Source organism: Gastrolobium bilobum, unplaced genomic scaffold, assembly GCF_033153095.1.
Source record: "Gastrolobium bilobum isolate Gb01-03AN ecotype WA unplaced genomic scaffold, APGP_CSIRO_Gbil_v1 utg27518, whole genome shotgun sequence".
Lineage (NCBI taxonomy): Eukaryota > Viridiplantae > Streptophyta > Magnoliopsida > Fabales > Fabaceae > Gastrolobium > Gastrolobium bilobum.
In genome coordinates, this window is record NW_026895280.1 from 101518 (window position 1) to 121457 (window position 19940).

Sequence of the window (19940 nt, forward strand, 5' to 3'; positions counted from 1 at the left end):
ATGCCCGGTGGTGGTGATTCAACTTCTTCACGCTTCAAACCCGCCAACTCATCGTTCATCAGAAAAACCCATCTTTTTCTCTTCGTCGTCGTGCTCTGCATCGTCTCCTACCTCATCGGCGCTTATCAACAACGTCCACGCTTCAATTATCTCTCCACCACCACCACCAAACCCATCATCATACCCACAGCACAATGCAACCAAAAGGCCACCACACTCGACTTCCAATCACACCACAACGCCACCCACATCTCCGCCACACTCACGTCCAGAACATTCCCTCAGTGTAGCGCCAACTACACCGAGTACACGCCGTGCGAGGACCCCACAAGGTCGCTGAGGTACAAGCGGAGCAGGATGATATACAGGGAGAGGCACTGCCCGGAGAACGGCGAGGAGCTGAGGTGCAGGGTGCCGCCGCCTTATGGGTATCGGAACCCCTTCCCTTGGCCGGCCAGCAGGAACGTCGCATGGTACGCTAACGTGCCCCACCGGGAGCTGACGGTTGAGAAGGCGGTGCAGAATTGGATCCGTTACAACGGCGATCGGTTTATTTTCCCCGGCGGCGGAACCATGTTCCCCAATGGTGCCGACGCTTACATTGATGATATCGGAAAGTTGATCAATCTCAAAGATGGCTCCATTAGGACAGCACTTGACACTGGTTGTGGGGTAATTAACCTTCTCTCTCTCTCTTTTTCTTTTTATTTTATTAGAAAAGAAATAAGATTTTATTTTATTTTATTTTTCTCTTAATCTTGAAATTAATATTTAATTTGAAACGGCTTTGTCTTTCTCTCCTATCTCTCTTGCACATCATTTTCATTTATCACTGTCTTCGTGTGGAATTCTTGTCTGCTAGAGGAACCTTTGTTTTTTTCCTTCAAAAAAGTAATAGTTATGCAGAGTTATTTCTTAGTAATGAAGTTTAGCATTTAAAAATAAAAATAAAAAAATTCAACAGCTTCCAAAACTGGAGTGTGGAAATGAGTTGGCGATTGTTTTCACCTGGCATGTGGTTGGCATTGATAATTGTTTTAATTAAGTGGTATAGAAGTGTATCATGTCATTTTCAAAATAGGAGTCAAATCAAATCAAGTGTAGTAACTGCCTGCCTGCTACTCTGTACATCCTCCTACATGAACTTTCCACATTGAATTTTGATTTTTTTGGGAATCTATCTAATGGTTCGATTTTTCTAAACGGCCAATATTAAAAGAAAGGGGAAAACTAATATCATGTAACATAATATAAATTTTTTTACCTACTCACACATTGTTTTTTACACCAGCATTTTTTATTTTTTGTTTTTATTATATTCATGGGACTCACATGATTTTTGTTTGAGTAGTAAAAATGTTTTAGATTATGTTACATGATGGTAGGTTTACCCTAAAAGAAAATGAAATTTTAGTTTTTTTTTTTTTCCCCTCTGAAAAAAGAAAATTTTGATATGATATATCAATCCTAATTTAATTACTGCATTTCATATTTTTAAAGTTTTCATACTTTTACATATTGGTTAATATATTTTCAAAGAAATTACTTTAATTAAATGATAAAACAGTTTACCAGATGCGGCGCTACGCATAAAAGGTATGCCGGATGAGTGGAACCCACTCCATCTGTATCTGGCACACACAGATACAGCTTAATATGCGTAGATTTTTCTACTTAATATGACAATGTAAGAAAATAAGACATTAAATATACAGCATTTTCTTCATCGTTTTACTTTGGGCCATTCATGAACTTCGAAAAATAAAAGACAAACCAAATTGGAAGATTATATAGGACGAGACTATGAACTTTTCAACGTACTTTGGGTCATTCATGAACTCAGAAAATTAAAGACTTAGGACACAAATTTGGATTTTCTTGTTTTTCTATTCTTAAAAACATAATTACAATGTCCTCAAAAAAACAAAACATAATTACAATGTGCTAGTGAGCTTGTAGCCAATGTTTCTTGATACATATTTTGCCCCCTTATTTAAGTATATTTGCATCATAAAAAATATTTGAAAAATGAAAATTTCATGTTTTCATTTTTCTTTTTCTTTTAGTAAAACTTTGATTCAGAATCCGAATCCCAGGTTTTGGATACATTTGTAATTTTTTGGGTACAATTAATACTGTGTTAGATTTTAGCGTTGTGTAGATAATCACAATAACTTGTGAAATTTTAAAATGGTGATCGAAAAGTCATCTATCTAAAAAAATTGTCTTTTACTTTTGAACAATGAAGAGACACAAAAAAAAGCTGAAAAAATCATGTGGTGTTTCCATAAATCGGAAAAACCAGATCAGTTATCTGATATTCTGATTGCCAGGGCAAATGGCCACATATAGCACAGCACTAATCACTATTGCTACATACCTCCAACAGCCACACAGGATTCCAAATTTATTGTGTTTTAGTATTTTGTGAAGTATGGGCTAGTTCAAGCTGGAATTTTTATTATATTAATATACGAATTATGTATTTGAGATTAATAAATTACTAGTCATTGGAAATCCATATATATGATTGATACATGGCAAAGTTTGTGCAATCTTTTATCGAGTGTTCGAGTTCGTTGCTCTTTTTCCCTTTAAACACAAATTGATGTAGCTAGAGAATTTCAGAGAAATTGAGTTTCACACAAACACATCCATTTGATCAGTTTATTTAGTGCACTGTGAAATAACCTAATTTTAGTATTTTCTGAAACTTTGGCTATGCAGGTTGCTAGTTGGGGAGCGTATCTTCTATCCCGAGACATCCTAACAATGTCGATTGCACCAAGGGATACCCACGAAGCACAAGTTCAGTTTGCTCTTGAGCGAGGAGTTCCTGCATTGATTGGAGTCCTAGCCTCCAAGAGGCTACCTTTCCCTTCCAGAGCTTTTGACATGGCCCACTGCTCTCGCTGCCTCATCCCATGGCCTGAATATGGTATTTTCAATCGTCACTTCCCAACTATTTTCAGGCTTCCCATAATAAATATAAGAGAAATCAAGGTGCATTCTGGATAGACACATAACATGTGTGTCTGCTCAGGATGCAGATGTAGTTAATGCTCTTGTGTAATACACAAATGATCTTAAGTCATCATATTAAAATAAAGAAAAAGAAACAAAAGTTTCATGATTTAGCATTATCTTGTATTGATTCTTTTCACTTTTTGAATTAGATGGAATTTTTCTGAACGAAGTTGATCGAGTTCTACGTCCCGGTGGGTATTGGATTCTATCTGGGCCACCAATCAACTGGAAGAAATACTGGAAAGGTTGGCAAAGGACAAAGGAGGATTTGAACGAAGAGCAGACCAAAATTGAAAACTTAGCCAAAAGCCTTTGCTGGAATAAGCTAGTGGAGAAGGATGATATTGCTATTTGGCAGAAACCAAAAAACCATTTAGATTGCAAGGCCAATCGTAAGCTCACCCAAGACCGGCCTTTTTGCAATGCACAGAATGATCCTGACAAGGCCTGGTTTGTGCCTCATTTCTCCAATCTCTTTGTGTTTTGTTTGCTATTGATGAGTTTTGAGTTTTTTGCATTTGTTTTATATTTATTTTTGTCACCTTCAGGTATACCGATTTGCAGGCATGTTTGAGTCCTGTGCCTGAAGTGTCTAACAAAGAAGAAACCTCAGGTCGGGTATTGGACAATTGGCCTGGCAGACTAAAATCCATCCCTCCAAGGATTTATTTGGGTACCATAGAAGGGGTTACTCCTGAAGCTTATTCAAATGACAATGAGCTGTGGAAGAAAAGGGTATCGTATTATAAGACAGTTAACAATCAACTAGGAAAATCTGGGAGATACCGCAACCTCTTGGACATGAATGCCTACTTGGGTGGATTTGCCGCTGCACTAATTGAGGATCCTGTTTGGGTCATGAATGTGGTTCCAGTTCAGGCTGAGGTCAACACACTTGGAGCAATATATGAACGAGGATTGATTGGAACATATCATGACTGGTTAGTACAATAATACCTTGTCAAGGTTTCTGTCTTTCTCTTTCTGTCTCTGTGTTTTCTTTAAAGCTTGAATTAACCGTTTAATTCTCTTGCAGGTGTGAAGCGATGTCTACTTATCCTAGAACTTATGATCTAATTCATGCTGATTCAGTCTTCAGCCTTTACAGTGACAGGTAATACATTTGTTTGCAGGTTTTATTTTACAAGAAAAATGTTTTTGAGTATTGAATTTCATATATAACTTCAAAAGTAAAAATCAGCTTGCTATTATTGATCTTAGAAATTCATTTCATTATTTGAAATATAATGCATGATTTTGAAAGATTCAAACCCTGTACAATCTTACCAATGTGCTTCTGTGTTGTAGATGTGAATTGGAAGACATTCTGCTAGAAATGGATAGGATTCTTAGACCTGAAGGAACTATAATCATCCGAGATGATGTTGATATATTGTTGAAAGTAAAGAGCATTGTCAATGGATTGGACTGGGATAGTCTAATTGTAGACCATGAAGATGGACCTCTTGAAAGGGAGAAACTTCTATTTGTTGTGAAGAAGTATTGGACTGCTCCTGCTTCTTCCTAGAAGACTAATTAAAAACTTGTAGAGTCTTTTTTGTTTAGGTTAATTTTCCTCTTTTGCTGATATTTTTTTTTCAATCTATTTTCTTTTTTGCTTTCTTTTCTTTTGGTGGGGGACAAGGGAGTTAGATGCAAGCAATTTTTTGGTGGAATGCAAATTTAACTGCAAAGAACACCGAATACAGGGCAAGCATTTGTATTGTTACTCAAGAATTAAAGAGTAGTTAACCCCCAAATGCTTTTATTGGAGCTTTCAAAATTACTTAGTAATCAACTGCTGCCTGATTATTATACATAGGTCTAGAAAGTGAATAAACAAAACAGTAATTCAAGGTACACAAAATCTTACGTCAATTTGATTCATAATTACGTCAATTTATCCCAAAAAAAGAAAAGAAAAGTTAATGGTTGGACAATTTTGATGAACTCGTGTCAAGGTATGACGCTGTCAGCAATTCAACACCAATGTTGTGAGCTGAAATCTCTTGGTAGGTCACACATAAAAGGACCCATCTTTCAATTCCAAACTTGACTATAAATTGGGGTGTATATTATTATATTATACGAAGAAAGAAACATTAATTGTCACAGAGTGAGTAAACAAGAAGCTTTAAAAGTCATGGCAAGTGTGAAGTGTATGGTTTCACTGAGGCATCAAGTTACAATGCTGGTCCTGTTGGTAGTGGCACTGGGGACAGAGATGGAATTGGGTGAGGCACAGAGTAGCTGCTCAAACCAGCTGAGCAACCTGAACGTATGTGCACCGTTTGTGGTACCAGGTGCACCCAACACAAACCCAAGTGCTGAGTGCTGTGGTGCACTTGGTGCCTTGAACCATGACTGCCTCTGCAACACCCTCAGGATCGCTGCTCAACTTCCTTCTGAGTGCCAACTCCCATCCCTCCGTTGCGGTAATCATATACACTAACCCTCTCCTCAAGTGCCCTTCTTATTATTATATTATTAATCTTTTTCTGCCATTGTTCTCATCACTTTATTTTCTCTTATCAAATATGATTATGCTTAATTTACAGCCGCAAATTAGAGCATGATGAAGCAGAATAGCATGTGCTGTACGGGGAATAAAATGTTGAAAGCCCTTTCTCTCCTGTTTTTGGACTTTGTTTTGAATGTGTATTTTGATATATACCATGCAACGTATCACAAGAAAAAAAAGAAAAAGAAAAAGATGTCACTGCTATGAAATAAAGGATGTTGGGATTTTCCTCCAATGAACATTGATATTGGTCATACTCTCTCGCTAATTCTTTTTTCTTGGTACATAGCATTCTCCAATTGAATAAAGAAAATTATTTAAAAAGTAATTTATGGGCTCACTTCCTTCTTTCATCTTAACCAAGACTAAGAGAAATGAAATTTACAAGCAATTTAATGGATAAATTTCGTATTTTTATTTTTATTTTTCGTTTTTAACATTATAAATATGCAATATTTTAAAAATAACAGGAAAAATAATAGGAAAAAAGAGAAAACAAAGGAGGAATACAATTTTATTAAATAAGAACAATTTTCAATCAAGTTAGCGGGTAATTATTGATTATATAAAAATAAACCTTAATACTAAAATAAGTAAAAATAAAATGTGACCAAAATAATTATATGAAATAATCTTCTTTACTAAATAGTATAGATAGCATAATGAAATGTATTAAAAAAAAGTTATATTCATATTTAAATGATTAAGGATAAATGGAAAGATAAGTGTGAAAATTTTAATACAACTCTTTTAAATAATTAAATTTATAGAATAAAATAAACAATAAAAGGTTTTTTTTTTTTTTTTTTAAAAATATTCTTCTCTCTCTTTTACTTTAAAATAGAACAAAAATTTAGTTCGAAAAGTAATGTTTCTCTTCACATTTCTTTAAGAGTTACATATTTAACATGATTAAATAAATTGGGTCGGGCCAATCAATTTCACTGAAAAACTAATTAATTGATTAACTGTGGAGTGCAGCCAATAGTTAAACTGGGTGCAAATCGGTATTATATTTAAGGGAGAGGTCAATTTTTTTAAATAATTTAAAACTGGAGGCATAGTGATAATTTTTAATTAAATAATGGGTACAATGATCAAAAAGCCTTAATTATTAAGTACAATCAACTTACTAAATTAAATGCTAATAAAATAAATATAAACTGACAGTAAGTCATTTGACTTGATTTACAGTTTTTTTAAAACTAGCCCATTTAACTGCACCTTGATTTATTCTTTTTCTTCTTTTTTTTTTTTAAAAAAAAAGTTAAACAATGTCATTTTAAAGATTAAGTCATACTCTAAACTTATTTATAAATGATGTTATAATTTTATTTTATTTTTGGAAATATTCCATCGGCTTTGCGATTAGTCCAATTCGGGGCGGGTTCAGGATTAAGGCTTTAAACTCCTCCTAAAGGTGGTACTGGAGAGGTTCGAACACATGCCCTCATCCGCCAACTGAGCTACCACCATTTGGTGATGTTATGAAATTTAAAGTATTATGTTTATCATTAAATTTAAATGTGTTATTATATTATTTAATTTTAAACATACATTATTTTATGAATATATTAGTTTATTATTTGATAATTACATAATATATATTTAATTATTTTTGGTTGGATCGACCTCATGAATTAAATTATGATTAGATTAATAAATCATGAATCAAAACATTCAATAATAAGTTCAAGTTTAAAAACAACGTAAGAAATTTAAACAACAGAATAGGACTTTTATATTAAATTCATATTTTTTTGTGTGGATACATCACAAGTATTCTTAGGATGTAAATTTTTTGTATTCACAAAAATTTAAGCAGAATACCAACTCCTTTTGTTAAAAAAAAAAAACAAAAATAAAATAAAATAAAGTTTAAAACAAACGACAGTGTTGCAACTATGCGTTTTAACGTTAACCTTAGCAGAAGAGCAGCGGATGCGTTTTAACTATCGTCTTCTAACTTGCTAGATTTCGGACATCGTGTTAGGGTTTGCAGACTTGCTGTTGTTGTTCGTTTATTCGCACTCACCAACTTTCAGGAATAGAATAATGCGTTTTCGGAACCTCTATTTGTATGCATCCAACTACACAAAACGACGTTGCACTTCCTCGGTTGTCTGGTTTCAGCTGTAACTGCGAAATCCAAAGATTATGGGCAGTATCGTGCGTCCTTTGCACGATATTTTGTTCCTTCCGTGGATCACGTGCTCAGGCTTTGACCTCAAACCCTAATTTCAGTGTTCAACGTCTCAGTTCCCGGCTGTTTCGTTTCTCTTCGTCACTACTGGTAATGATTATTTGCGCTGTCAAGTCATCATCGCAGAATTTGAAATGAACGTGATCGATCATGAATCATTATCCAGTTAAAACTGTAGTATTTGCCTTTTTTCTTTTTCAATTTTATGCATATTAAAGCTCTACTCGATCGCAGATTTCGCTGTGAATTTAGCATTTAGGCATATCATTGTCCACTCAAATTGAATACGCAAATTGCAAAATGGAGCTATTATTTGGGTTTGAAATATCATTTTGACTTTTGGCATGAGTTAAGTTCTCACATTTGTTGGGTTTATTTTGTGATCCATATCTTTCTTTTATGAGATGAGTAAATTAAACTAATTGGCTTATTTTTCCCAAATTTGGTGAAGGTTTTTAATGGATGGGGATCATGACGAGTTGGGTACTGTGCATGAAGAGAATGTTGATCTTGGACCTCAGACACCGAATGACTTGGACTTGAATGTGGAGCAGAACTGTTGCAGCCCAGACATTGTTCATGTTTATGGCTCTCAATCTGGTCTTTCTTCAACAAATGTACTCAGCAACAGTACGGTGTTGGGAATTGGTACGGAATTTGAGTCTGATGACCATGCATACAGATTCTATAATAAGTATGCCAGATTGGTGGGTTTCAATGTTAGAAAAGATTGGATAAATAGGAGTAAAGTACATGGTCAGGTGGTGTCTAGGAAGTTTACCTGCTCCAAAGAGGGATACCGCAGGAAAGACAAAAGAGATACTAATGTGAAGAAACATAGGAAGGAAACCAGAACTGGCTGCTTGGCACACATGATCATCACTCGTCAACCAGATGGTAAATATCAGGTCACCCACTTTGAATCACAACATAATCATGACAATATAAACCCTAGCAATGCTAACATGTTAAACTTGCAAAATGAATTTAGTATTGCTCAAGCTGTGCATGCTGACTCCAGTAATAATTTGGGACCTAAATCAAAGTCTGCATTAGATATGATGAATAAAAAACTAGGTGCCCGTGAAACTCTTGATCAACTTTCCATGAATTATGACAATTACCTTCATTCTGAAAGGGAAAGAGACATGAGTGAAGGAGAAGCAGGGCGTTTGCTGGGTTATTTCCAAAGGCAACACTTTGAAAATCCAACATTTTTTTATGCTATACAGCTTGATGTTGATGACAAGGTAAGCAATCTATTTTGGGCTGATGACAATATGGTGGTGGATTATGACCATTTTGGTGATGTCATTTGTTTGGATACAACTTGCAGAACAAACAGAGATCTTCGGCCATTTGTACAGTTTTTAGGTGTTAATAATCACAAACAAGTGTTAATCTTTGCTGCTGCTTTTTTGTATGACAATACCATTGAATCATTTAATTGGCTATTTCGAACTTTCACTAATGCAATGTCTGGAAAAAAGCCAAAGGCCATTCTCACAGAACAAGAAGTTGTAATTATTGAAGCAGTCAATACAGTTTTACCTGAAACAAACCATTGTACATGTGTATGGCAGATGTATGAGAATACTTTGAAACACCTGAGCCATGTTGTTAAGGATGCTGAATCTTTTGCAAATGATCTAAGGAGCAGTATTTATGACCCCAAGGATGAGGAAGAATTTACTCATGCTTGGGAGGCTATGCTGGAGAAGTATAATCTCCAGCAAAATGAATGGCTGAGATGGATGTATAGAGAAAAAGAGAAATGGGCTGTTGTCTTTGGACGGAATACATTTTTTGTAGATATCAAAGGCTTTCATTTAGGTGAGCTTTTATCTCACAAGTTTAGAAGTTATTTAAATTCTGACCTTGATATAGTTCAATTTTTTAAGCATTTTGAAAGGGTAGTTGATGAGCAACGTTATAAAGAAATAGAAGCTAGTGATGAAATGAGCGGTTGTTTGCCAAGGCTCATGGGTAATGTAGTTTTGTTGAAGCATGCAAGTGATGTTTATACTCCAAGAGCATTTGAAGTATTTCAGCGAGGATATGAGAAGTCTTTAAATGTTCTTGTTAACCAAAACAGTAGAAATGGATCATTGTCTCAGTATAAAGCAAATACATTTGGGCATACTAGACAATACAGTGTTACCTTCAATTCTTCAGATGATACAGTTGTCTGCAGTTGTATGAAATTTGAGCATGTTGGATTTCTGTGTAGCCATGCACTAAAAGTTCTCGACAATAAAAACATAAAAGTAGCTCCATCACAGTATATCTTGAAGAGATGGACAAAAGATGCAAGGTTGGGAAATCTCAAGGAGATTAGGCAATATAAAATGCAAGATAACCCTAAGATGGTTGTGGCAAGTTGTTACAAAGATTTGTGCCTCAGACTTCTTAAGTTATCAGCAAGAGCCTCTGAATCTGTAGAGGCTTATCAATTTGCCACGAGGCAACTTGATGAAGTGATGGAAGGAGTGGAGAAAATCTTGACATTGAAAGTTGAGGAAGCTCAAGTTATCACCTCAAGTAGTATTGATGCAAATGCTTCAGAAAGCGAGCCTGCAGAAATCTTTCTGAATCGACATGCGATTGAGGATCAACTCGAAAGTAACAGAGTAAATGGAGAAGATAGGAGAGCTACGCAAGATAGGGACCATCAAACAACCGTGAATTGTAATGGAACTGATTCTGATAGGATTTTGAGTGTAGAAGTATCTTCTCCAAATACTGTTGTATGCATTCCAAGCCCCTCATCTGTATATGTTTCATCTCAATCCGCAGCACCAAATCCCATTTTGCAGGTCATCTTTTATTATTTATCAGATGCCATAGTTTATTTTTTTTGGTATAATGCTCATAACTTTTTAAGAGAATATGTTCTTTCCCAAAAGAGAGAGAGAGAATGACATTTATTGATTCTGTCATTTGTGGTACAGGGTTTGTACAGTTTTGAAGCCAATCAAGCAGTTCACTGCATTTATGAGCAGCCTAATCTTGTGCTGGACCATCAATCTAATACTAACATATTCCAACCGCCAAACTTCTTTTCTAACCAGCATGATTCTCCTGGCCAATCTCAACTATTGCCGGTATTTATTTTTCCAGTCATTAAGTGTTTTGACTATAAGTTGAATATGCAGCATGCTTCTGTAAATAATTTGTTGAGCAATATTTACTCAGGAGCCTATAATCCAAAGCACATACCATGAGTCCATGGCAAGCAATAATCAGATGAGACAGGTAAACACTTGATGGTCATGAATAGAACCGTTCCCCCCCCAAGATTTGTGGTGGATTGTGGAGGGATTTATGTTGGAAAACTAATTAAATCTGCTTTGTGTATATTGGTTGTAGGGGATGGATCTTGATATCCAAAATCCACATTCATCTTCATTCTTGCTGTATGACCATAGATACCGAAGTTCTGACTCTGCATAAAGTACGAGGGAAAAACCTGGTTGAATCATTTTCCTCTATTGGCAATGCCAATATTTTTGCTGTACAGTAGGGATAGATCTAGTCATAAACATGGAGAAGAGTCCTCCTATATTTGTAAATGACCAAACATACACCATATGATATTGTAGCTCATATGAACATCACCTAATTGACTATGAACTTTCGGAATGAAAGTTAACGTAAATCCACTAATACATTTTTTTTAACCTCTTGTTTCTTGACTTGAATTATTGTTCATTTCTACTGTGCTGTTGTTTTTAGTTCCTGACCTATCTGAACAAGAAAATCTTTTGGAAACCCTAATGCCGGTTTCTCGTGATGGTTAAGAGATACTGCTTGGGAAGTCGCGTCTGACAAGATTCTGAATATTCTTAATACATTTCATTATATCAGAAATATCTGATACACTGGAAGCTGATTCTATGCTAGCCTGACCTAATGCATGATAGATGACTATAACATGAGGAAAATTTCTATTTTGAGTTTTTGGTTATAATGCATGATAGAGCACTTCTTCGTAGTTCTACTGTACATTGCCTTCATTTCGTTAAACAGAAGGCAAGAACTAAATGGAAAACTGGGATTAGTAAAATGCAACCTCTAACCAAAGAGAGCAAGCTACAAGAGCATCGACCATATTGACAAAAATGTGCTGATATTGTTTTGTTTTTTTGTTTTTTAAGATAATTTGATCCAAACTTGCGTGCTCACATGAGCACCAGAAGTTGAACAGAAACATTTATTTCAAAAAACAAAACCGAACAAAAGATAGACAAGGTAACAATTAAGTAGCTTGAGGGCCTCCAATGTAGTTGGATGTCATTTTTAGAGAAGCACGATGGCATTGTACCTGCCTTCGGCTTCCTTAAAATGACAGGATCGTTATTAGCCAAACATAGTCATGTTTCAGATGGATAAAATTAGGATGTGTCATTCTATCCGTTACTCAGTTATAACATTACACATATACCTTTCTTAATTAAACTCAATCATTTATTTTAAATATTTTTTTTCTAATCCAAAATATTTTTTGCTCTTCAAAAGAATTAAAGATGACACTTGTTCAAAATGAGGGGAGTGAACACCGAGAACCTTGTTTTTGTATTATTGTGTGTAGGTCTTATTCGTCAACCACACCGGCAACTTCCCTCAGATCACGACAAAGGGATTCATAGTTGAATTAAATTCTAAACCGTATTAGCAGAAAAAGAATTATAAATTATTACATGAGAATAAATGGAATTCTAAATTATTAGAAAACACCACACTACACGTTTATATCAAACCTTTCAGCTTCTTTCGCAATCATACTGAAATGTTTGCAGCTTAATTTATCTAGATATGAAATTCCACGTGTCCATATGGATGCACAAGTGGGGGGAAAAAATAGATCTATCCGTCAATTTTTCAATACGATCGTAATTAAATAAATGCTATTAGGAAGTAAAATCTTAATATGTTCGACGGTTAGACATTTTTATTTTACTAGTTAAATTAAAAGTAAGGGATTCATATGTTAGCTGGGCTTTCTTATTTACGAGATGGACACAAGTATGAGTAGCATAACTCTATATAAATATTAAATAAATAAATGGGTAGTTAAATAAGAAAATAAACATAATTTCTATAACCTTATAACTCTAATTTTTCAATTACAGATCTTAAAATACATAAAATAAATCAAAAAAAGAGAAACTGAATAGGACATATAATTTGGACGTGTGAAGTTGTGGTTTGTTGGATAGTAAACAAATTAATAAAAACACTTAGCTTCTTGCATGGTCCAGCATGTACCTGAGTAATATTGGCTTATTGTGAAGTTTAAGATAGATAGATGTACGCAGACGTATTCAATAAAAGGTTTTGAAAATAAAAAGGTTAGTGTGTTAGTATACAGTATACACAACACACATACCCATGGAAGAATATTGCTTTGCTGGTGAGGTAAGGTGGGTAGTGTATCCAATCTATGACGCAAGTATCTAACTAAATATGATTTCCAACAAGAGACAAATACGCATAAATATATGTAAATAATTAATAATTTGAAATAAAAATTTCAGGAGTTGCGAGTAAAGGGAAGACTGTTAAAAAGGCGCGTGAGGTTGAACTAGAAAACAAGATTCCATGTTCAAATCCCCAACACTAACTACAAAATCTGAGTGTTGCCCAGTTCTTCAGCTACTTCAATTATCATTCCTTCTCTTCTTTTTTTCTCTCTCTCTCTTACCCACTTTCTCTAACTAAATCCATTTCATTTTGTTCTCTCTCTTCTTCACTAAATCCATAACCTTTCTTCAAAACTCACTACCAATGACTTGAGTTGAGATATGGGCTTTCTCCGGCGTCTTTTCGGCGCCAAAAAATCGGGTCCTCCCTCTGACGGGTCGGGTTCTAAATCTGGCGGCAAGGACAAAAGGAGAAGATGGAGCTTCGGCACACACAGCATCAAGAACAAGGCACTCCCACCACCCCCCGTCGTCAACCACTTTGACCTCTCCACCTCCTTGGACGCCAACAAACATGCCATCGCTGTTGCCGCCGCTACCGCCGCCGTCGCCGAGGCCGCTCTCGCCGCTGCCCACGCCGCCGCTGAGGTAGTCAGACTGACAAGCGGCGGTGTCGGCGGAAGTAGCACTGGCAGCAGGCCCGCCACCGCGGCGCATGTTGGCCAGCGGCGGTGGCTGGAGTTGACCGCCGCCGTTAAGATACAGTCGGCGTTCCGTGGTTACTTGGTAAGTTAAAATTGAAAAATCCTTATTTACTTTTCTTTTCTTTTATTAGCATTTTACGATGATGTTTCCGAGGTTTGGAGTTTCTGTTCCCTTTGCTTGGTTTTCTTGATTCATTTTATTTTCTTAAAATTCTTCATGGTCAGAGGTTATCTGCTAATTTCAAATTTGTTGACTTCAGTTTCTTTTGTTTTCTTTCTCTTCTTGGAATGGAATTTTTCCCACTGATTTTCTCGGGAAACAAACACTAGTCAAATATTGCTTCTTTTTCAACAGTGAGATTTTTTTTATTTTAAAATAATTTTACTCATTGAAAGCAACCTGTTCCCTGGACATTGGTGTTGGTCCCTTTCCACCCCCACACCACACCATACCATGCCATGCTTCCTTCCAAAATATATAAATTAATTATAAAAATTTAATTAAATATTTTTTTTTTATTTGGTTTATAGTGAGATTCTGGAAAGGGTTTGTTTTCTCTGGCCTCTATAGTTGGGTACTGCTGCTGAGTGCTGACAATTTGCTTTATGTGTTATTTCGTCATCAGAGTCAAAATATTCTTTTTTATTTCCCTCTCACAAGTTTTTCCTAGGTTAATTTTATAATTTTTTAGGAATCATTGTTACTTTTTCTTGTCACGTGCTGCTACTTTTTGTATTGTTTTAAGTCATTTCTGTCATGTGTGTTTGAGCGCGTTCTATTCTGCCTTATCTCATGGACGTAATTTCTATCAGAAAATGTTGCATGTTATGGAGAGTGTTATTATGTTCTCCTATTCAATTAACATATAAATTCTCTAATTTCTTAGTTTGATTAACAAAGAAGAAAAATGATATTTTAGATAAAAATTAATTGAGAAGAGTTGCCATAGCCATAGACACTCCCATTCCTAAGGTCGATAAAGGGCCCCTTTTTGGGAATTTGAGTGTGTGGGAATTCCAAACAGAGAAAATTCAAGAGAGGAAAGTGAGACGTGTGTGTGAGAAGCATAAGAGAGCCCCACACACTTGGTGAGTTATGATAGTTACCTTTCCAGCAGGCAAACTAGAATGGCCCTTTGTACCCAAAACATCAAAGGTTAGTGGGCCTGTGCCAACCCATCATCAACCATGTGTCCATGTCTAAGGTCATGACCCTAAGTACTGGTTGGTAGGGTTGCTATTACTGCATGTAATAGGAGAGTGACAAGCAAATTGGTAACCACTAATTTCATTTTTCAATGGGTATGGGGGAGTATTTGCCATCAAGTCTTTTTCTTGGCCTTGCCAAATCAAAAAGAAAAACCATTCCTTTGTGGAAAAAGGGGCTTTTCACTTTACTTGAAGATAAACAGATTCTAACTTTCACGTGAAAGAAGTAACCCTGGTTAAGGTCACTAACACATTAATAATATATTCTTTCTTTCTTTCTTTCTTTTTTTGTAAAGATAATAATGTACATAACTTTTTTACCTTTTTGTCTTTCTGCTTGTTATGCAAGACATACAAAGGTGGGAAATATAATATAGGAAGCTTCAACGAATAAAAAGGAGAATCGATATATAGCCATAGCCCATAGGATATAGCTTTCCACGGTATGCTTATGTGTGTAATAATGATTGCATCCAACAAAGAATTGCATGCTTTCCTTGCTTGTCTATTCTCAATATATTTATTTTATTATGTAGAGGGTCTTAACTTCAACGAGTAGCAAACATGCTATCCTATCTTCTTTCTGTGGGTGTTTGACTTAAGCTTCGTGGTAATTGTTCTTTTTCCTTAAGAAATGGGTTGGGTCAATTTTGACTGTTATTGGATACTTTTCTGATTGAAACTATTTGAAAATAATATTTTTGGATGAATATGGAAGGCAAGGAGGGCATTGAGAGCACTAAAAGCTTTGGTGAAGTTGCAAGCATTGGTTAGGGGTCACATTGTGAGAAAGCAAACTGCAGATATGCTCAGGCGCATGCAAACATTGGTGCGACTTCAGGCCCAGGCACGTGCAAGTCGTGCGCACTTGTCAGATAATATGCATTCTTTCAAGTCTTCACTTTCTCGTTACCCTGTAAGCAAGCATAATCCTTTTTTATTTTCAGTTATATAATTGTCCTTATTCTTATCTTTGTAAGCTGAGGCTACATTTTTTTGTTAAAGTACCAAGTGGAGAGGCTAACTTGTTAGAAAGGCTACACACAATGACTCCTCGTTATCTTCAAACTTGTCTCTTTTAAAAATGTAACTTTTTTTATATGTCTTTAATTTCTCCTCTCTCCCCAATGAACCCACCAATTGTTGAAATTTGGTATCTGCTGCAAAATAACTTTCCACCCTGTCTCAAACAGCATGTTGTAAAAGCTGAGGCAACTCAATAGCAAATTGCAAACTGAGATGGTACTTGAGCATGCTGTTTTAGGTTGGATTGTGGTTAGCATTGAAATGTGAATTATCATGTTTAAAAGATCGGTGATTATTATTACTCAGCAAAGAATGATTCATCAACCATTAATCTGTCTGATTTTTGTATTTATACTTAATTGCAGGTCCCTGAAGAACATGAGCACCCACTTCGTGCCTACAGTACAAAATTCGATGGTTCTTCTATCCTGAAGGTACACCATTCTTCCTCATATATAAAGGATTGTGAAATCGATTTCAAAAACAGGATTTCACTTAAACAGTAACACTTTGTTGTTTGAATCAGTTAAGTGACGATAAACCGTGAGCAAAAGTTGACTAAAGTGTGAAAGTAGTTTCAACCATTGAACTCCTGGTTCTGCTTATTTTTGGGTCTTGTATATGGTGTACCTCTCTTAATTCTCCCTGCTCCAATTGCATTTTTCTTTTTGAACTTGCAGAGATGTAGTTCCAATGCAAATTTTAGGAACATTGATTCAGAGAGAACACGGTTTGGTTCCAAGTGGTTAGACAGTTGGATGGAAGATAATGTGTGCAGCCAAACCGGAGATGCTTCATTGAAAAATGGACACACTGATGATGATAGAAGTGACAAGATTCTTGAAGTAGATACTTGGAAGCCACACTTCAACTCTCACCATAGTAGCAGCTCCTTTCAGACAGCACATTATCATTTGAGTTCTGATTATAATAATAATGAGAACTTTATGGCTTATGAATCTCCATCAAAACGTTCAACAAAGGCTCTAAATCAAGGTCACTCATCAAGGGAGGTGTTACCGATAAACTCTTTGAAGTTTCACAAAGGAAAAGAAGAAGTATCTTCTTCTCGAACTGCTGATAATAGTCCAATAGCATTTTCTGCCTCGTCTAGAACAGCAAGTGGTGCAAGGAGAGGTCCCTTTACGCCTACCAGGAGTGAGTGTTCATGGGGTTTCTTCAGTGGCTATTCGGGTTACCCCAATTACATGGCAAACACTGAATCTTTTCGAGCTAAGGTTAGATCACAGAGTGCACCAAGACAAAGGTTAGAGTTTGACAGATACGGTTCCACTAGGAGGCCTTTTCAGGGTCTTTGGGATGTGGGGCCTAACTCAGATCAGGATTCTGATTTAAGGAACAAAGTCTTACCTACCTCGAGCCGTTTGAACAGAATTGAGAGTACCAATTTGAGTTGAAATTTAATGTGTTATGAATCAAGACAATCCCTACTTTTTTCCAAAAGCAAAAAAAGAAAAGAAAAGATATATGTTTCCTTTGGTTTGGTTTGGTTTTTGTGTGTGTGTGGGGAAGCAGTTTCAGAATGTAATTATTTTAACACTAGTCGTATAGTCTTTTTTTCTATACACGATCTAAATCCCCGTTGTTGATGTTACAAGTTTGTATTTGTTGATTCATGAATGATGACTTGGTTTGACTGTTTTGCTTAGTGGAATTCATGTTTTTTAATCATAACTTTCGTACGAAGATCTAAGTAATCAATTCTTGCTGGGACCCTTGGCACATCGTTATATATGTTGCAAATATTTTCAACTTTTTTAATTATAATAGCAATAAGAAAGTGTGAATTTCTCTTACAATAAATTCCCATGAACTTCCCATTTTTTTTAATCAATATTTTCACCATTTTGAGATGAACGCACTAATCCATCTATTGCAGAACATATCAGAAAAATGGTCGATTCAAGCTTCAGTTCAAAATTCGAGAAACTTATAGCCATCAAAATTCGTCTCCTCTTAAATCTCAACAGACTTAGGCCTGAAACTAGTTAGATTTGGTTTGAGTTCATTTAAACCAATTTCAACTTGATTCCCCGCTGCCATTAAATGTACATGTTCCAGTTCTCATTTTCATAAATTAAAAACAAAAGTACCATTGTGCATAAAAACAATTTTTGTTTCGACCGAAAAACTTATGTTGATATATGATAGAATTTAGAGAAGATCTGTTTCTCATATACTATTCAACTTGCTTAGTATTCCCATTTTGATTTGATTTGATTTGATTTGTCCACTGTGAATTCACGGAAACTAGATCTTAGCTTTCTTTCTATTTTAGCCTTTCGGTGGTCCAGTTTGTCAGAAATGGACACGAAACAAAAGGACAAAATAATTCATATACAAGTGACATATGACAGCATTACTCACCTCATTCCCTTGTGTTGTTCTGTTCTACATTTTGTTTTTTTGTAAAAGCCCCAAACCCTGTAGCATGATATTGTCCGCTTTGCCCCGCGCACAAGCACCGTCGAGCTCACGGTTTTACGTTTCGGGTTATCCCAAAAAGTCTCCTACAAGGAAAGGTATTCACACCCTTATTTAAGGCATGCTTCGTTCCCCTCTCCAACCGATGTGGGACATTACATTTTTCTTGAGACTACGTGAAGGAACTGTGGCCTTGGATGCTCAACGCAGACCATGCGGTCCAAGTCAGGTCATTATATGATGGTTATGAGAAAAATGTACTAGTTCCTTTTTGGCCCACTGACCCCACTTCTATTTTTATCAAATGGCAACTTACAAATGCGTTTTTCTTTTACTTCTTTTGTAAAGAGTGTGATGGCTTTCATTATGCCAAAATCATTAGCTTTTATCAATCATATAAAAGTTCTAAAGCAATTTATTTGAATTACTTTGAATTGAACCGTTAAACTAATAGTAATAGTTCAACAACCAAAAAGAGTGTCATAAAATTGATTTCCCATTAGCATAATTCTCCTGAATTAAAAGAAAAAAAAAAAAACGAGACAGTTGTATGTTATATCCGTGATGGGGATTGAAAATAATGAATCAGTTTAATTGTTTTCACCTGGACACATAGAACTATGAGAAAGAGCGGTATTATTAAAGGTGAGACATAATCATGGCAGTGGGTACAATCTCTAAAAGCTTCGTCATGGATAGTTTAACTTATTAACGTAGGCACAGTGGGGGCATTAGAGGATGAGTGAGATCGTAGTTTACAGATCCAACAACCACCAAACATATTAATACAGCAATTTACGATGGGGCATAGCAGTGTCCTGAGAATGGGTTTGGAATATATAGTAGAATAAGTAGAATTCACTTAAGTTTTCTGTTGGCTGTTGATGTTGGGTTGGGTGCTTAGAACTTCAATGTGTCACTTACTACATGTCACATGATTAATAATAATGGCGATCTATGCAATGAATATCCCCTACCAACCCAAACCAATGAGAAAAATGAAGTGTAACGCTGATTACCTCATATGATCCTAGAAATGAATTTGAATAAAACTTTGTTTGATACTCAATATGAAGAATTTTTGTGGAACTAAAATTCAATGCATCCATTTCTAAAGGTCTTTTGCATTGCACTAATTTACAATTTAAAATATTGAATCTCAAATTACAACATAAACTTTATTACTTATTTCCATGTCTGAAACTTCAATTCTCCTTCTCTACTGGCTTATTTGACCTCTACTAATGGATTCTTCAACAATCATTTCTAGGTGATCCTGCATAGACACGGGAAACACTGTCAAAGGGTGACAAGCAAATATTGCAAAAGAGTATAACTGGACCTTAAAGCCAAGCCCATAAGACATTGAGAGAAAGAGAAAG

General features: G+C 35.7%; 4 protein-coding genes across 6 annotated transcripts; all 4 read left to right on the forward strand.

Moving 5' to 3' along the window:
• LOC133303914 (probable methyltransferase PMT16) lies at positions 1–4555 on the forward strand. The gene is made up of 6 exons (XM_061503892.1): positions 1–672; positions 2728–2938; positions 3177–3477; positions 3576–3968; positions 4064–4141; positions 4336–4555. Exons 1-6 carry the CDS (start codon positions 1–3, stop codon positions 4553–4555), a joined length of 1875 nt encoding a protein of 624 aa, XP_061359876.1.
• Positions 4556–5170: 615 nt separating this feature from the next.
• Positions 5171–5479, forward strand: LOC133303922 (protein MEN-8-like). Its single transcript, XM_061503903.1, has one exon. The coding sequence runs from the start codon at positions 5171–5173 to the stop codon at positions 5477–5479; it is 309 nt and encodes a 102-aa protein (XP_061359887.1).
• Positions 5480–7509: 2030 nt separating this feature from the next.
• On the forward strand, positions 7510–11409 carry LOC133303959 (protein FAR1-RELATED SEQUENCE 5-like). 3 transcript variants are annotated; one of them, XM_061503939.1, is made up of 5 exons: positions 7510–7841; positions 7986–10567; positions 10703–10855; positions 10947–11006; positions 11121–11409. In XM_061503939.1, the coding sequence occupies exons 2-5, from the start codon at positions 8210–8212 to the stop codon at positions 11202–11204; spliced, it is 2655 nt and encodes an 884-aa protein (XP_061359923.1). In that variant the 5' UTR covers positions 7510–7841; positions 7986–8209; the 3' UTR covers positions 11205–11409. The 3 variants fall into 3 exon arrangements, with proteins under 3 accessions (XP_061359923.1, XP_061359919.1, XP_061359928.1); XM_061503935.1 differs by having other exon boundaries at positions 8203–10567; XM_061503944.1 differs by lacking the exon at positions 7510–7841 and having other exon boundaries at positions 7887–10567.
• Positions 11410–13310: 1901 nt separating this feature from the next.
• Positions 13311–17781, forward strand: LOC133303932 (protein IQ-DOMAIN 23-like). Its single transcript, XM_061503910.1, has 4 exons — positions 13311–13960; positions 15806–16003; positions 16479–16547; positions 16794–17781. The coding sequence occupies exons 1-4, from the start codon at positions 13556–13558 to the stop codon at positions 17529–17531; spliced, it is 1410 nt and encodes a 469-aa protein (XP_061359894.1). The 5' UTR covers positions 13311–13555; the 3' UTR covers positions 17532–17781.
• The last annotated feature ends 2159 nt before the right edge of the window (positions 17782–19940 follow it).

Excerpts from the sequence above, each read along its gene's own strand:
- LOC133303914 (XM_061503892.1), top strand. The coding sequence starts at position 1 with ATGCCCGGTGGTGGTGATTCAACTTCTTCACGCTTCAAACCCGCCAAC. Across the intron at positions 673-2,727 it reads CACTTGACACTGGTTGTGGG|GTTGCTAGTTGGGGAGCGTA; the intron begins GTAATTAACCTT and ends TTGGCTATGCAG. Across the intron at positions 3,969-4,063 it reads ATTGGAACATATCATGACTG|GTGTGAAGCGATGTCTACTT; the intron begins GTTAGTACAATA and ends ATTCTCTTGCAG.
- LOC133303922 (XM_061503903.1), top strand. The coding sequence starts at position 5,171 with ATGGCAAGTGTGAAGTGTATGGTTTCACTGAGGCATCAAGTTACAATG.
- LOC133303959 (XM_061503939.1), top strand. The coding sequence starts at position 8,210 with ATGGATGGGGATCATGACGAGTTGGGTACTGTGCATGAAGAGAATGTT. Across the intron at positions 10,568-10,702 it reads CACCAAATCCCATTTTGCAG|GGTTTGTACAGTTTTGAAGC; the intron begins GTCATCTTTTAT and ends TTTGTGGTACAG. Across the intron at positions 10,856-10,946 it reads GCCAATCTCAACTATTGCCG|GAGCCTATAATCCAAAGCAC; the intron begins GTATTTATTTTT and ends ATATTTACTCAG.
- LOC133303932 (XM_061503910.1), top strand. The coding sequence starts at position 13,556 with ATGGGCTTTCTCCGGCGTCTTTTCGGCGCCAAAAAATCGGGTCCTCCC. Across the intron at positions 16,004-16,478 it reads CTTCACTTTCTCGTTACCCT|GTCCCTGAAGAACATGAGCA; the intron begins GTAAGCAAGCAT and ends ACTTAATTGCAG. Across the intron at positions 16,548-16,793 it reads ATGGTTCTTCTATCCTGAAG|AGATGTAGTTCCAATGCAAA; the intron begins GTACACCATTCT and ends TTGAACTTGCAG.